The sequence below is a fragment of the Coregonus lavaretus genome (genome assembly GCF_964263955.1).
Source record: "Coregonus lavaretus genome assembly, chromosome: 11".
NCBI lineage: Eukaryota > Metazoa > Chordata > Actinopteri > Salmoniformes > Salmonidae > Coregonus > Coregonus lavaretus.
In genome coordinates, this window is record NC_139998.1 from 21,075,845 (window position 1) to 21,092,591 (window position 16,747).

At 40.2% G+C, this 16,747-nt stretch overlaps 1 protein-coding gene across 1 annotated transcript; it reads right to left on the minus strand.

Annotated features, from left to right (window-relative positions):
- Window positions 1-608: 608 nt before the first annotated feature.
- On the minus strand, window positions 609-6,984 carry LOC311137750 (small ribosomal subunit protein eS17). Its single transcript, XM_084172327.1, has 5 exons — window positions 6,947-6,984; window positions 5,938-6,089; window positions 4,569-4,674; window positions 1,656-1,721; window positions 609-1,295 (listed from the first exon to the last, which is right to left on the minus strand). The coding sequence occupies exons 1-5, from the start codon at window positions 6,947-6,949 to the stop codon at window positions 1,218-1,220; spliced, it is 405 nt and encodes a 134-aa protein (XP_084028453.1). The 5' UTR covers window positions 6,950-6,984; the 3' UTR covers window positions 609-1,217.
- Window positions 6,985-16,747: the final 9,763 nt, after the last annotated feature.

Below are 16,747 nucleotides of genomic sequence, written 5' to 3' on the forward strand. Positions count from 1 at the left end.
TTTTTCAAATACAGTTAGACTATAGTCAATGTTATGGTGGGACGGGACCACCAATGAGATAACGGTACGTCTAAGCGCGTCGCTGAGTTTGATGAAACATTTTGTCACCTAAATGTAACCGACCTCTCCAAATTGTACATTAAAGTGTCATAACGTCTTTCGTAATCAGCCTTCTTGGTCTCAGAATTCTCAGTTTCTAGTCTTTCGTTTCTCATGAAAACGTTAGATCTTTGTAAAATGTAATATTTATAAATGCATCATGAAGCCTATGTTATAAAGGCTAAGTAATATAGAAACAAGAAATGTGTTTATATAATGCGGTTCTTGTGATAAGATATTTTGGAGCATTTCAACAACCATACCTCAAACCACTGGGTTTTCTGTCATGATATTTAAAAACAGTGCATGTTCGAAATAAGGCTTAAAGCAAAGTTTTCAGCCTGGGTGCAAGCAGGAGAACTAAGTGAAAATGAGTCAGGTTCAAAACTTAATTGACATAAAAATGTACTTAGTCGTTTCTTTTTCATAAACTACTAATTTAACTGGTTCCAAATAATGGAATTTAATCATGTCTTTCAATGTTCACAAAATTGAAAGATGCCATATGATCTTAGAGGGAACTGACAGTTTTAAACTTTAATGGGTCAAAAGGAATGCTTCTTCTAATCCACTATATCAAAATTATGTTAATCTCACACCGGACTCACTTCACAATGCTGCTGTAGTAGAGTGTGTAATACTAGACGTATTTATAGGAACCCAACCTTATTGCACAAAGCCTGCAATGACAGGTCAATTGAATCAAGCATATGAACGAGGACTAAGCACTTATCCAATTCAATTCACATTTTCCCACATAGCATGATTATTGCTTTCCCCTTTCTGAAAATGGTTAAAATCCCAATTCTCCTGCAGTGTGCACTCGTGCGTTTCTACTTGTTCTAAACCAGGGCTGGGCAACTCCAGTCCTCTGGGGCCAGAGTGGTGTCACACTTTCTCCCCATCCCTAGCAAACACAGCTGATTAAACTAATTGCATTCTAAACTGAAGATAATGATTAGTGGAGTCAGGTGTGGTAGCTGGGGCTGGGGATGAATTGTGACACCAATCCAGCCCCTGAGGACTGGAGTTGACCATCCCTGTTCTTAACAGCAACACCACTAGGAAACATTGCTTTTTGTGTACTTTTTATTATTATTAAGCAATATTACAAATGCCTAGACTCCTCTCGGTGTCTTGAAGTTCATTCCGACAGTTGGCTGGGTGACTTGCAGGTTTGACAAACTGCCGAAGTCCTGGAGGAAAGAGGAAGATAAAATCAAATTTAACCATCAAGTAACCATCAGAATACACCACAGGTTAATGCTAACAATGTAAATCGCAGAAGACTGGTCTCGTATCGGCGAGTAGTTTCACGCTGAAGTTAATACTAGGGAGGACGTGGAAGATATTTGAAAGACACAGGGTTTGACAGGAACTGGTATTCCAACAAACATGGGAAAATCTAAAAGTCATGGTTCATGTACTATCAATGACTATGGCAACAATCATGCCATTGTCACTTTTGATACAGGGTTAAAACCAAGGTGTCATCTTCTGGCTAAACATACATTCATTATCAAGACACTAAACGTAGCTGCCTGTGAGGGACTTACCAGTAGCTTGAGCATCTCCTTGGTGTCTGGGTCGACCTCAATTATCTCCTGGTCGAGAGCAGACACCTGGAAACAAAAACAAAGATGTAGTTACTGTGCTAATGGTATGTCAGCGCTGTCCACCAAACACTATTAATAGTGTGTATATTAAACAGGCAACACTGTCAGTTAAATATGACACCAATTCAACAGCGAATACAGCAGTTACTGGCTACCCGGGGCAAGGTTTGCGGTCTTAACACATTGTTTAAAAGATACAGGGTTTGACAGGAACAGGTATTCCAACAAACACGGGAAAAGCTTTCAAGATTACTATTCCTGTACTATCAATGACTATGGCAACAGTCATGCCATTGTCACTTTCGATACAGGGCTAATCAAAGAGAATTTCAGACTGATTCAAAAGGTATCACATCCCATCCCAACTATAGACTGAAGATACCCAATGGGAGCAAAGCAAGACGATCGTTGATGACTAAAAGCAGTTTGAGAATGCATCTTATGGTGCCTAGGCAAAGTAGAAGCATGCATAGCTATCACAGCTTGACATTAACGCTTGTCCACTTGCCCAGGGCAAGAAAATAAAATAGTCAAACAAGAAGAATATAGCTTTAAGTTGACCAAAAGGACAAGTTAAAAAATGAGAAGAAAAAAAGTCAAAACCAGAATATCAAACAATTAGGCTACTCCAATCAGAATTGGATCAGTGTCTTCCGGATGAAATTATTGTAGACCTGCATTGACAGGCACGAGCAGTCTTTCAAATCATGCAGTCAGTCACAAGATGCGTTTTTGAGAAAGCGAGATACGCGTGTGCACATTTGTTGATATTCATTGCGAGTTTGTGAGTTATTTGCCCAGTTATAGCTCATTTTGGGTCAGCAATGAAAATCCTGGAATAGTCATGGTGTGCCAGTGGGCCGTTGCCAGAGGAGAGCGAGACATTTACGCAGCAGGTAAAATAATGATACAGCGCTAAGATTCTCCTCTACTTAATACTGGCCATGTTATTCTGACAAAGTTAAACAAATATATTCTTAGAATAGCCTAATTGACAAGTAACTCCAATGCTGTCAAGAACTGAACACAATATTTTAACCTTACACATAGATAAACATCTTAGTTAGCTACCTCGCCAACCTTAGCCATTTGATCCATGGTTCATTGAATGAGGGAATTATTTTATAAAGACAAAAGTATTTGGTTGTAATTGTAATGTTGCAGGGTGGACAACCCTCCTCCAGGAGATTCCAGGAGAGCTACTGGGTGTGCAGGCTTTTGCTCCAGCCCTGCTCAAACACACCACATTTTAGAAAACAGCTGTTCAACAAGACCTTGATAAGCTGACTGGTGTGTTTGAGCAGGGTTGGATCAAAAGCCTGCACACCCAGTAACTCTCCATATGAAGGGTTGACGGATCACGTGTTTTATACATTAGCCTATCAGTGCAGTATTTTACTTTGTGGGGGGGGGGGGGGTTAAGTGCCTTGCTCAAGGCCACAACGGCAGGAGATACTGTACAATACATGGGACCAGAGACCAGCAGCCTTCCATTGTCAATACCAGTGATGATATTGAATGTTACAATGAACAAAAATATAAACGCAACATGTAAAGGTGTTGGTCCTATTTTTCATGAGCTGAAGTAAAAGATCCCAGACATTTTCTATACGCACAAAAAGCTTTTTTTTTTCAAATGTTGTGCACAAATTTGGTTACATCCCAGTTCGTGTGCATTTATCTTTTGCCAAGATAATCCATCTACCTGACAGGTGTGGCATGTCAAGAAGCTGATTAAACAGCATGATCATTACACAGGTGCACCTTGGCCTGGGGACAATAAAAGGTCACTAAAATGTGCAGTTTCATTAGAGATTGACATTTCCCAGCTATACGCCACAAGCACCAAAACAGATTTGGCTAGTCCATTGTCATTAAGACTCCTCTAGCCTGTTCCTACTAGGAGCGAGTAACTTAACATATGCCACTGAAAACAATTACCCGAACCAACTTAAAAGTACAGTGAGTGCGTGCATTTTTTTGTATGTGTACTGTGGGAATTTAACCCACAACCTTGGCGTTGTCTGATGCTCAGAGGTGTGGGTGCAGGGCCTAGAATTAACACCTGCCACCAGCCAAATGCAGGTAGATTTTAGCATCGGTGGGTAAGAATGTCTAATTCGGTCACTCTGGGATCTACAGTGCAAGCATTTCATAAAAATTGTCAAAAGACAAGTATGAGCACGTGCGAGTTGTGATTTATAGCTAAATAAATGCGGCAGTAGCTGTTTTCAAAGTATTTCAGCAGTTTTCTTTCTTATCTGGTAATGCACAAAGAAATATGAATCATAACGCTATAGCTATCCCACCACGAGCGGCACCACTGCCTGTCTGAGGTGCTGTGCGCACTGAGTGAAGTGCTGAAGCAATGGTCTAATTTACTTGAAAGTCTAGTGAGACTTTGTCCTTGTGTTTCTTGGCTATTTACATTGTTTTGTTCACAAGCTAGGTTGCTTTTCAATGTTTGAGTTTGCTTTTACTGCTAGCAAAGAGACATTGTCAGCCTTTACTAGTGAGATTCTCACAGGCACACATGACTGACGGCCCCATTACCATGGTAACCTTAAAGGGGCAGTTGACAATGTGTCTGATATTTTTGTTAAAAGGTCAGAGAATATTAAATTCAGCAATATACCACATTACTTCTTACTACTAATACATTTCTTGTTTTAGAAACATTGCTAAGCAATTTCATCAATTTTTTTTTGGGGGGGGGGGGGGGGGGGGGGGGGGGTTAGTGTAAATACGGGCCAAAAATATTTTGGCTGGTAAAAACTGTGGCTGGTTGATTTTAAAAAAAATCTAAAGTTGAAAGTTATTTTTAGGCCCTGTGTGGGTGAGGGGCACGCTTACCTCTGGGACGTAGTTGTCCCTCCTCTCCCTCTCCTCCTCCTGGAGCTTGATGGAGATGCCTCTGACGGGGCCCCTCTGGATGCGCTTCATGAGATGGGTCACATACCTGAGGACACAATCAAGAATCCAGTTAATTCACATTCAACTTCACAATTGTCACAGCATTGGATCACACCATGGGTTCAAGCAACGACAACAAAAAGCTAGATCACTAAAAACTAGCCTAACATGAGAATGAGGTCTCACACAAGTTTAGATTGTTGCGGATGTGGAAGATGTTTGAAAGATACAGGGTTTGACAGGAACAGGTATTCCAACAAACACGGGAAAAGCTTTCAAAAATCACTGTTCCTGTACTATCAATGACAATGGCAACAGTCATGCCATAGTCACTTTCGATACAGGGTTTTAAGTGGCAAACTAGCAATAATACGCTAGGTCAGGGATATGATAGAATGAAGGAGTCCTGGCTGTGTTTCACCCATGCTATTACAAGTAGTGTTGAAATCCAATCTGATTGAACTGCAGTATAGTCAACGTTACATGAACAAATGTAATGAATGAGCTACTTCAGGGTTGACCAATACGTTTTATGTTTACATTTTAAGCCCAAATTCAATCCATAGGCAACACCAGCCACAAAAAACACTGCATAAACTAGCCTCTTAGAATCCTATAGTGAAATACTTACTCGTCTCTATCATGTAGGCTCTGCATTCCCGAACAATCCCATTACAAGTCAGAATCTTGAACAAACTTAATTTCAACTTTACCTGTCTGCTGATTTTGATTTTGTCCCCATGTCCACAGGGAAGCGTCATCAACCCAACCTTCAGTACGCTGGTCTGTTTATCGTTTTTTTGCATGCGACAAACACTTGCACAATATGGCTGACCCTAACCGAACGTTGTCCCACGCAATCAGCTGCCAAATTTCACAAACAGTTCCAGCCGATGGCGAGGAAACGTGCTTCGGTCGACTACAAAGTGATAGTGCTTCATCCCATAGCATCCATCAAGATCTCAGTACAAAGGGGAAACCCCTAAACAATCCATCTCATACACAACCACCTTAAACATATTTATGTACATGCCACCCCATCTCATCCACAAATACAAAATACCCACCTGCCCACAAACACTACCATTGTGTGCTCGAACTACATGTAATGTTATTATTATTATTATGTAATGGTCGTCCTTTAAAAAGACTGCATACAGCCAAATCTGAGTTTTTCAAAGTCACTGCTCTAAAGATTGAATCTTCTCAAAGGCCAGTGGTGCCACCAAGATAAATGGTTGAGAAACACTGCTCACTTGGTCACCTTCTTTGCTCCACTCAGAGACCATATGTCTAAAGAAAGACTCACCCAGCTATCTTGTTGCGGAGCTTCTTGCTGGGGATGATGGCGATCTCCTCGCACACCCTCTTGTTGGTATGGAAGTCATTTCCCAGCCGGGTGTAGTACTTCTCAATGATGACCCGGGCGGCCTTTTTCACCGTCTTAGTCCTGACTCGTCCCTGTGGAACAAAGTTGTGCAAATTACGTTTGGTTTCCCGAATGATCAGAATGGCCCAAATTCTCTGAATGTATGTCTGAGAGAACCAGGGTTCAATAGGGACTGAGGACCCATCAAACACGGGAAAGCCTCTCATTTCACTTTTCCTGTACTATCAATGACCTGGCCACTTAAATCAACGCCATAGCCACTTTCGATACAGGGTTCAATGTAAGAAATTAAAGTTTAGAAGCTGCTGAAATTGTAGGAGGTATCAGTATTCCCACAGCAGACATGCAACCTACATTTGACTCTACTAACTAGATTTGCAAAGACGTAAGTAGCTAGCCCACTTCTTCTTCGATGAGGATTAACAGTGGTTGGCATCCAATAAATGTTGCATTACCGCCACCTTCTATACTGAATGTAACTCCCTTATACTTTGCTTAAAAAAATTAATAATAATACCCTACCATTTAACACTACACTAACAACACTTATGTATCACGAACGAAATTAATTTCCTACACACAGCTGAAACCAAGATGCAACACCACTAACCACACAGTGGATGATTGTGCAACATTGAAGGCATTGCCAGTTCTCTCTACTGATTCTAATAAAATCAAGACATGGAAAACGAGGCTGTTCATTGACAGCCAAATGCCAGCGTACTGCTTCTTCCGTTAGCTTCTCGGAGAACACTCCACAAAACATTGTTCATAAAAACTGCCAGGAACGGCATTCTAACTCAATATGTCCATGTGATTGAGTAATACATCCAACATTTTACTATTACGGAGCTAAATACCATTACGGCTGCTTAAAAAGCGACGATTAAGATAGATTTAGCGGGGTCGTAACAATTTGAGTACCCACCATATTGAATCGGCCTGGTAGAAGAGGCCATACAAGCGCTTGAGCGGAAGTTTAATAAGAGGGCATGCGAAACTGGGAAACCAAGGCTAAAAAAAGGTTGCTGGCCCCTAGTGGTGGAGGAATTCGTTAAAGAAATATCAGACTTGCTTAATTTATTACGGAAGGATTACTGTAGGCTACCTAAAATATTCCCAAATGTTTTACTTTTATAAAATAAAAAGTTGCACACTATAAGCTTCCAGTAATTTATTGGGTAAACCAACGTTTTGGGATCACACTGCTTGGGATCCCGTGAAGAAGGCACTGTGATGCCGAAACGTTGGTGGTTTACCCAATAAATTGCTGGGAGCTTATAGTGTGCAACTTTTTATTTTTTATATCCTACACGTCCTTATAATTTAACACTTTGTTCTAGTGTACAGTGTATATAAGTGAAAGGGATGTGCAGTATTCCCATGTTCATACTCACAGTCACCTTTTTACACCTCCAGTTCATTAACATGTTTTTGGAATATGCTTACAAAGGACTGCACATTTTACACAATGCAATACATTGCAACATGGTCACCCCTCACCAACCCTGGTCCTGGAGAACTATAGTGTGCAGGCTTTAGCTCTAACCCAGTACTGAAACAATTGATTCAACTAATGAACTGCTCATCAAATGAAACTTGTGCATTTAAGCATCCCAATAGACAATCAAAAACGTAATTAATTGAATCAGACTACACAATCTTGTGTATTTCTAGGACAGCAAGAAGTCAGCTGAACAACGACAGAAACACAGGGCCAAGAGTAAAGGTTAAGAGAGATTTTTATTTTACATAGAAAACGGGTGCAAACTTGAGTTATTTTAAGTGTGGAGGGAATAAAAAGTGAAATTTCTGAAAGGTCCCATGACACGTTTCACTTGAGGCCTCTGGGAAGTAGGCATTTTACAAGAGTCCAAACCCTTTTTCTTTCTCCCCCCCAAAAAAGGAAATCAAAAATCTGAAAAAAACAAGAGGGGTTTTTCACGTTAGGAGCCCTTAACTAGGTTAAAGCGTTCAAATACATTTTGAAGTAACATTCATGTTTCAACACAATAATATTCATAATACAATTTTAAGACTTGATTCTTATATTCATAGCTTTGAAACCATTACCAGAGAACGAGACATAAGCTCTCATAGCACTGTACAAGTTTGCGTTCCACAGCTTTGAAGAGGGAGAAAATAAAACAGTTTGAGAAAAAAGTCTCAAATTTGAACATAAAAACAAAATCATCAACTTGACATAATTTACTATTAAAAATAATCAGTATTATATTGCAGTCTTTTCTCTAACCACTGGAGATCTACAGTATATAAGCAACTCTGAAAGTAATGTCAGAAACTCTTCACTTGAGCAGTCTTTGCAGCTTGTGCCATACACAGTTCTGTAGACAAATGCAAGCAACCGTTGATAAATGGTCTCTCAAATACTGAGAAAGTGCAGAGATTGTCTGGAATGACAGTGAGAATGAAAAAGGAACCAGCAACGAGGAGAATTGTAATTAATGCCCTGGTGGGCCTGCTTCATTTAAGCAGGACAGTATTCTTTAAATTCACAAAGCATACAGTGCCTTGCAAAAGTATTCATCCCCCTTGGCATTTTTCCTATTTTGTTGCATTACAACCTGTAATTTAAATTGATTTTTATTTGGATTTCATGTAATGGACATACACAAAATAGTCAAAATTGGTGAAGTGAAATGAAAAAAATTACTTGTTTCAAATCATTCTAAAAAATAAATAAAGGAAAAGTGGTGCGTGCATATGTATTCACCCCCTTTGCTATGAAGCCCCTAAATAAGATCTGGTGCAACCAATTACCTTCAGAAGTCACATAATTAGTTAAATAAAGTCCAATCTAAGTGTTACATGATCTGTCACATGAGCTCAGTATATACACCTGTTCTGAAAGGCCCCAGAATCTGCAACACCACCAAGCAAGCAGCACCATGAAGACCAAGGAGCTCTCCAAACAGGTCAGGGACAAAGTTGTGGAGAAGTACAGATCAGGGTTGGGTTATAAAAAAATATCTGAAACTTTGAACATCCCACGGAGCACCATTAAATCCATTATCAAAAAATGGAAAGAATATGGCACCACAACAAACCTGCCAAGAGAGGGCCGCCCACCAAAACTCACAGACCAGGCAAGGAGGGCATTAATCAGAGGCAACAAAGACACCAAAGATAACCCTGAAGGAGCTGCAAAGCTCCACAGCGGAGATTGGAGTATCTGTCCATAGGACCACTTTAAGCCGTACACTCCACAGAGCTGGGCTTTACGGAAGAGTGGCCAAAAAAAAGCCATTGCTTAAAGAAAAAAATAATCAAACACGTTTGGTGTTCGCCGAAAGCCATGTGGGAGACTCCCCAAACATATGGAAGAAGGTACTCTGGTCAGATGAGACTAAAAATTTGCTTTTTGGCCATCAAGGAAAACGCTATGTGTGGCGCAAACCCAACACCTCTCATCACCCCGAGAACACAATCCCCACAGTGAAGCATGGTGGTGGCAACATCATGCTGTGGGGATGTTTTTCATCGGCAGGGACTGGGAAACTGGTTAGAATTGAAGGAATGATGGATGCAAGAAATACAAGAAAATTCTTGAGGGAAATCTGTTTCAGTCTTCCAGAGATTTGAGACTGGGACGGAGGTTCACCTTCCAGCAGGACAATGACCCTAAGCATACTGCTAAAACAACACTTGAGTGGTTTAAGGGGAAACATTTAAATGTCTTGGAATAGCCTAGTCAAAACCCAGACCTCAATCCAATTGAGAATCTGTGGTATGACTTAAAGATTGCTGTACACCAGCGGAACCCATCCAACTTGAAGGAGCTGGAGCAGTTTTTCTTTGAAGAATGGGCAAAAATCCAGTGGCTAGATGTGCCAAGCTTATAGAGACATATCCCAAGAGACTTGCAGCTGTAATTGCTGCAAAAGGTCGCTCTACAAAGTATTGACTTTGGGGGGGGTGAATAGTTATGCATGCTCAAGTTGTTATTTTTTTGTCTTATTTCTTGTTTGTTTCACAATAAAACAGATTTTGCATCTTCAAAGTGGTAGGCATGTTGTGTAAATCAAATGATACAAACCCCCCAAAAAATCAATTTTAATTCCAGGTTGTAAGGCAACAAAATAGAAAAAATGCCAAGGGGGGTGAATGCTTTCGCAAGCCACTGTACCAATAAAATAACTTTGTGCTTAAAACCAATGAGAAGACCTCAGGTTGAATTAATCTACGCCTAGATGCAGTATACAGAAGGAATGAGGAGGATACAACCGGCCAAAGCCATCTGACTCAGTGTCATCTTCTGGTTGCTGATGGAGAGGGTAAAAAGCCATGCCCCCTCTGTAGCATCTAGATAATTTAGACTTTTCATATGTACATGTTACACAAACATTGGCAAACATATGTTGATAAAGTAAGTGGTTCCCAAAATAAAAAGGAAGAACAATAATAATAAAACAATAACTTTGGTGGTTGGGATCAAGCAAGACAAGCAGGTCTAGAATTCTTAATGAAAGAAACAATCATCAGTAATCATAAGCAATATTACTATAGTAGAAGCCTCTTGAATGCTCAGTCACCTAAATGCTCCAAAGCAAAATAATAATATTTAATTGAATGTTAGAAATACGATAACTATACAAATTCAGAGATGGTATGGTTGTTACACAAGCATAACATGGCAAATATCTTTTGGGGAATGGTTTTTCAAAAGCACTTGCAATGATCCAGCTAACCCACCGAATGGGTCTAAAATGGCACCATCTTAAGAGCAGAGAATAGGCCTCATGTTTCCAACACGCTAACATTTCAGCGCCCCTGGCACCAGAGAAAGGCTAGAGGTCAACAAGCTGGCACTGGGGAGCAAAGACTGACGTGAGAGAACAAAAGGGAGAAACGGAATGAGAATGTGTGTGTGTGGTGAGAGTGACAGTAATGGCTTTTCTTTGAGGTATACATATATTCATAGTCAGAGCATCCTAATACAGTGAGTGACATCTCAAACAAACCCTGCAGTTGGAGGGGGTTATGTTAACATGTCATGGAGCAATGGGAATGTAAGGCTTCAAAATAACCTACAGTGGAATCAGAAGGCTGTATGGGCAAATATAGAAATATATAGTGCCACCAGGGGCATGTGGGACTGAGGTGAACAACAAGCCAGTGGAAGTCCTCTGTCCTTTCAAGAAACCCTAGGGTCAGCACCCCCATGCTGCACCAGCCTCATAGCAAGTCAAAAGTCCTGGTATGAACACTGTCCTTTCCCCGTTTCCTTTAAGTAATCACTAATTAGATATGACTGGACAGGTGGAAACCATGAGGGAAAAGCCATCACCTGTCTAATCATGTTAGATCCAGAGGAGGCTGGTGGGAGGAGCTATAGGAGTACAGTGTAATGGCTGGAATGGAATAAATGGAACAGTCAAACATGTGGTCTCCATATGTTTGATAGTGTTCCATATATTCCATTCCAGCCCTCAACAATGAGCCCATCCTCCTATAGCACCTCCCACCAGCCTCCTCTGGTTAGATCAGTAATTACTTAAAGGAAGGGAGGAAGTTCCCAACAACGAGTTGAATGAGAGCGAAACGGAGAAAAGGCGAGAGAAGACGACAGCCCTAGACTTTTACCCACTTCACAATTAGCCTGGTGTGGTCAGCATTGATGTCTAAAAGTCTAAATGACAGGTGGGTAAATCAATCAATCAATTGACCAACCATGAATAAAGAACATTGCTCACATGCACATAATTTAGTCCGACAATGGCATGAGAGTAAATCCTGACATTCCACTATTTGACTAAGACTCGTCCCATATCTTTCCATTCAAGTACATTTGAAATAACTTAAATCCACACACAAAAACACTACGGAGCATTTGTTTGTCCATCCTTAAAAGGCAGCTAGGGAGTGGACACGCCAAAGATGAACGCATCATCATAGCAAAGACCAAAGTCCTCCTGCACACCAGGGGGCGTCACTCAATGTTTTTAACTTGGAAGCCTGCCAAAAGACAATATAGTAAAAATAAGAAACACTGTGCTTGGGGTTCACGCCTGTGTGTCTGTCTGTGTACAAGGGAGTTATTCAATAGAAGCATATAAGGAAATGGACAATTCCTCCAGCCTTGCCTCAAAGCCAACGAGTTCTTTCCACCGTTTCCATAACACACAAATGAAACAGTGGATAGTATCTAGATCACGTGTCAAACTCATTCCACGGAGTTGCGAGTGTCTGCGGGTTTTTGCTCCTCTCTTGTACTTGATTGATGAATTAAGGTCACTAATTAATAAGGAACTCCACTCACCTCGTTGTCTAGGGCTTAATTGAAAGGAAAAACCAGCACACACTAGGCCCTCCATGGAATGAGTTTGACACCCCTGATCTAGATGGTAGAGAACAAGACTGGCATTCTAACTACAGTCAACAGTAGGTACAGAAGAAGTAGTGCACTCAATCACTGTTTAAATACCTTCCCCCACCAAAAAGCAAGGTCATTCAATGATTACATTTTGTAAAATTACAGTACATCATACATTTTCAGTTCACATTAACAACAAAACAAAATAAATCGAAACAGAAAAGATAACCGGTCAGGAGTCAACACTGGGGTTTAACAAGAGGGTTGAATATCATTGTCTCAAATTTAGCATATCACAACCTCAAATGTTTTGACTGCAGAGGCCATTTTCTTCCTTTCACTCTGATGACATAGGAAACAAAGAGGTTCGTGAAGATCTGCTTTCTCAACCATGTCTGCGCTAATATTGATTTAAAGTTAGAGACACCACAATATAATCTCCCAAAATGCAACCATTTCCACAGGCTAAATAGTGACCACGTTTACATGCGCACAGTATTCCGGACAGTAGCTCATATCCAGCTTAAGGTCTTATTCGGGATAAGCTGTTTACATGCACCTTCGATATCCCGTTCACGAGTATCCCTATATCTGTGAATAAACCGAATATTCCTAATTGAAGTTCATATGGGTTAAATGGAATAGTAACTGAAATATGGACACTGACTGTAGGCCTATAACCTCTCACATGTAGCGTAATATAATATTAACTCCTGCAAATTTATGCATTTCTTGCAGTAAAATGATAAAACAAATGTTAATTTTGTCCCGGGAACAGGAGTGGAGAAATATGATTTCTTTCTTTCAGCATCTCTTGAGAAAATGTGAAGGCGCTTGTAATGTGTTACCTTTGACACTGTTATGCAAGCAGACAGTATTTCAACCACATAAAATATGTGCCCGAGAAGAACTTAAGTCTTATCAGAAATGTTTCATCGTTTTCTCAGTTTTTCATTTCCGTAAAACCGGTCAATCTGATGACATTGGACATTTTGCTCAGGACCAATCTTTCCACTGTTTTTGAGTTTTCTCCTGTCCCTAAACGAAACAGACAACTTTACCGGTGTTAACTAGATTACTAATGCAGCAGTGGCGGCTGCTGAGGGGAGGACGGCTAATAATAATGGCTGAAACAGAGCGAATGGAATGGCATCAAACCATGTGTTTGACGTATTTGATACCATTCCACCTATTCCGCTTCAGTCATTACCACGAGCCTGTCCTCCCCAATTAAGGTGCCACCAACCTCCTGTGTAATGCATTTATTCTATCGATGTAAGACATTCTGGTGAGCACTACTTTATTTAGTCTTCTAGGGCAACAAGTTACGACAGAAGAAAAGCTGAATGTGTCTAACTATAGTTGATAAAGAAATGGTCTACCAAATGTCCGAAATGATATGACCTACCAAATGTCCGATATTATAAGCAGAAACATGTCTAAATTATACGGTCCAGTACGGAGTATCAGCAAAATAAATTATGGAATTATGGTGGATCAAACGGCGCAGATAGCTTACTCTTTGAAGTGATTTGTTTGACAATCAGATGAAAATATCACACAACACCATAGACTGCGCAACACCAATGATATGCACAACTGAGCCTGCGCAGACCGTGAAAAACAACAGTAAACGGGATAAGACTTTTACATGCCACAGTATCCTGTCTAAGATCAGTATATCCCAGGCATCTTATCCTGGTTTCACATAACCGGGATTCAAGATTTTTCGGGTTATTGTAAACGGGATATGATGTTTATATGTGTCAACTCAAAAACAGAATACTTTAGTATCCCAAATAATAATGTGATATTGGTGCACATGTAAACGTGCTCAATTATGACCTCTGTAATGGGCAGTGAGGCAGCTGTATAGTTGCTTTTGCTTCAGCTTCCATTTCTTAAATGGGGCTGTGCAGTTAAAAACGTGAATTTCCTTTTTTTTAATGATATTTCCACACAGAGGTCGAAATAACACCGAAAATGTGAAAATTATGATAATGCCCTTTTTGTTTGTTTGAAAAAAATATCTAGAATTTCAGCCTGATCAGGTGGGATGGAACTTTTGGGCCACATCATGCGGTCACAATGTTATCTAATAGAGCAATGACTGTTCATCTGAGTAAGGGGGTGGGCTCTCAACCATCCTATCAGCCAATCTGGGCTGTGTATGTAAATATCTTCAAATGTGTTTCCTAACGCCCACAAGGTCAGCCAGAATTTCAAGGGCCAAAGGCTCAGGGAAATAAATGATCAGGGAAATAAATGATCAAAAATATATTTGAGTTATTTTCATTAAATAAACAGTGATTTATTAGACATACAGTGATGATTTAACAATAAAATTATAAAGACTGCATGGGGGGCTTTAAGTCCAGGTCTTGAAGGTCCACACCGCAGCGCTTCAGATTTTTTGTTCTAGCACAGCACTAACAAAAACACGATTTCCCTGTGTATTATATATATTTCCACACTATGAGGTTGGAAAAATACTGTGAAATTGTGAAAATGATAACGCCCTTTTAGTTTAAGAGCTGTTTGAAAAGAACACCTGAAATTTTGGCCTGTTTTGGTGGGATGGAGTTCCAAACCGCTCTGCCAATAACAGCTCGTTTCAGTTTTCCCCTCCCCACTCAGACCACTCCCAGACAGTCCTAGCAAAAACATTTTGCTTGAGAAATTGCTCTTAGCTAAGAAACTATTTGTATTTTTGACCATTTTCATTTAAAACAATCACAGTAAGGTACTAACTTGTTACCCTGAACTGATTTGATATTGAGATAAAAAAAAAGGCTGCATTGAACCTTTAACTAATCACAAAAGCCTGTGATTAGTTGATTCAGGTGTTAGGGCAGGGCTAGAACATAAATATGCAACTCCAGATGGTACCCCAGGATTGGAGTTGAGAAACACTGCTCTATAGGAATCAGACTAGTCAACATGCATGTCTTCTTATTGGCTGGTATGTTGTTGCAGTGACCAGACACCTATCCTGATAGGCTCTGAGGAGAGGTGGTCTGATTAAGGCATTACATGGTAAGGCCAGAAGAGGGAGCAGTAGCATCTAAGTCAATGGGGGAGCTAAGTCTGTTCTCCTTCTCCCAGATTCTGTATACAGACAGACTGGAGGTAGAAGCTGCTCCGAAGTACACATCTGGGATCAGTTTATTCTATCCCAATCCTAGCCTTAAACATTAGAGGTAAAAAAGCTAAACTGACCTTAGATCAGCATTTAGAAGCAACTTTTCCTTAATCCACACAGACAAAGAAACAAATCTAAGTGTTTGTGGATAACAGGGACCAGTTTAGGGGTACGTGCAATGTTACCAAAAGGAATGCAAAATGCAACTCGTAACTGATCTATTGGCGATATATTGTCTCCCCCAAAAATGTAGAATAGATCAAGGCCTAAAGTTGAAAAGGAGCGAGTGGGTTACAAGCAATGATGTGCATTTGTTATAATGAACAGTGCATCAAACACAGGGATCTAGAATACAAATTATTTTCAGAATTCAATCCCAATCTGGTAACATAATAGGTCCCCTGTCCACACACATCCCTTTGGTCACTCACCAACTGCTGTCTTACATTTTTCTTGCTTATCCTTCTAATTAGCACTTTTAGTTGTTTTTAATAACAATATGGAGGCACCAGGCAAATGTAGTGACTTACTTTTTTTTCTGGCAGGGATTCATTAGGAAAGTGCTTGTCTTTCGCTGTTCCCTCCTTTTCTACCTTTTCTTTCTGCTTTGACTACTTATGCCCAACCCCAAATAAACCCGCAGACCCTTCTTAATGGCCCCTTATAGATGTGAAAGAACTGGATGTGTGTTGAGCAATGTGGTGGACACTTCACCTAGCCAACCAGAAGAAAAGGTGGGACTATTAACATATTGCTTACACCTGTCACATCTCTGCAGATCTATGAGGGGCCATGAAGAGGTGTCTAGGTTTGGAGCAAGATGTTACTTTAGGACTTTGTAGTATTATTTATAATGGGCGATTCTTTGCCAGACCAGCCCAAAAATATTTTGGGTAACTCGGATTGCAATTCTCTCACAGAAACTTCATTGGAAGGAAGGATGTTTGACATGCTTTTTACATTTGTATCACATTTTGTTTTTTTGAAAATCATGATGAAAGTGGCCATTTTAGGCCCTTTTTAGACCTATACATGCCTCCTGTAAGACCCTATGATCCATGCACAATACATGATACAGACAACATCTTGGTGTCATTATACTCCTTATAGTGTGCTCTCAAATATGGAGTATGTCTAGATTCTGCAATACAATTTTAGATTTATCTCATTTTAGGACATTGTTTGAAACAATATACTCAACAAGTATATCACATTTCCAGAGTGGGCTCTCCGCAAATGTTTAAGTTATGATA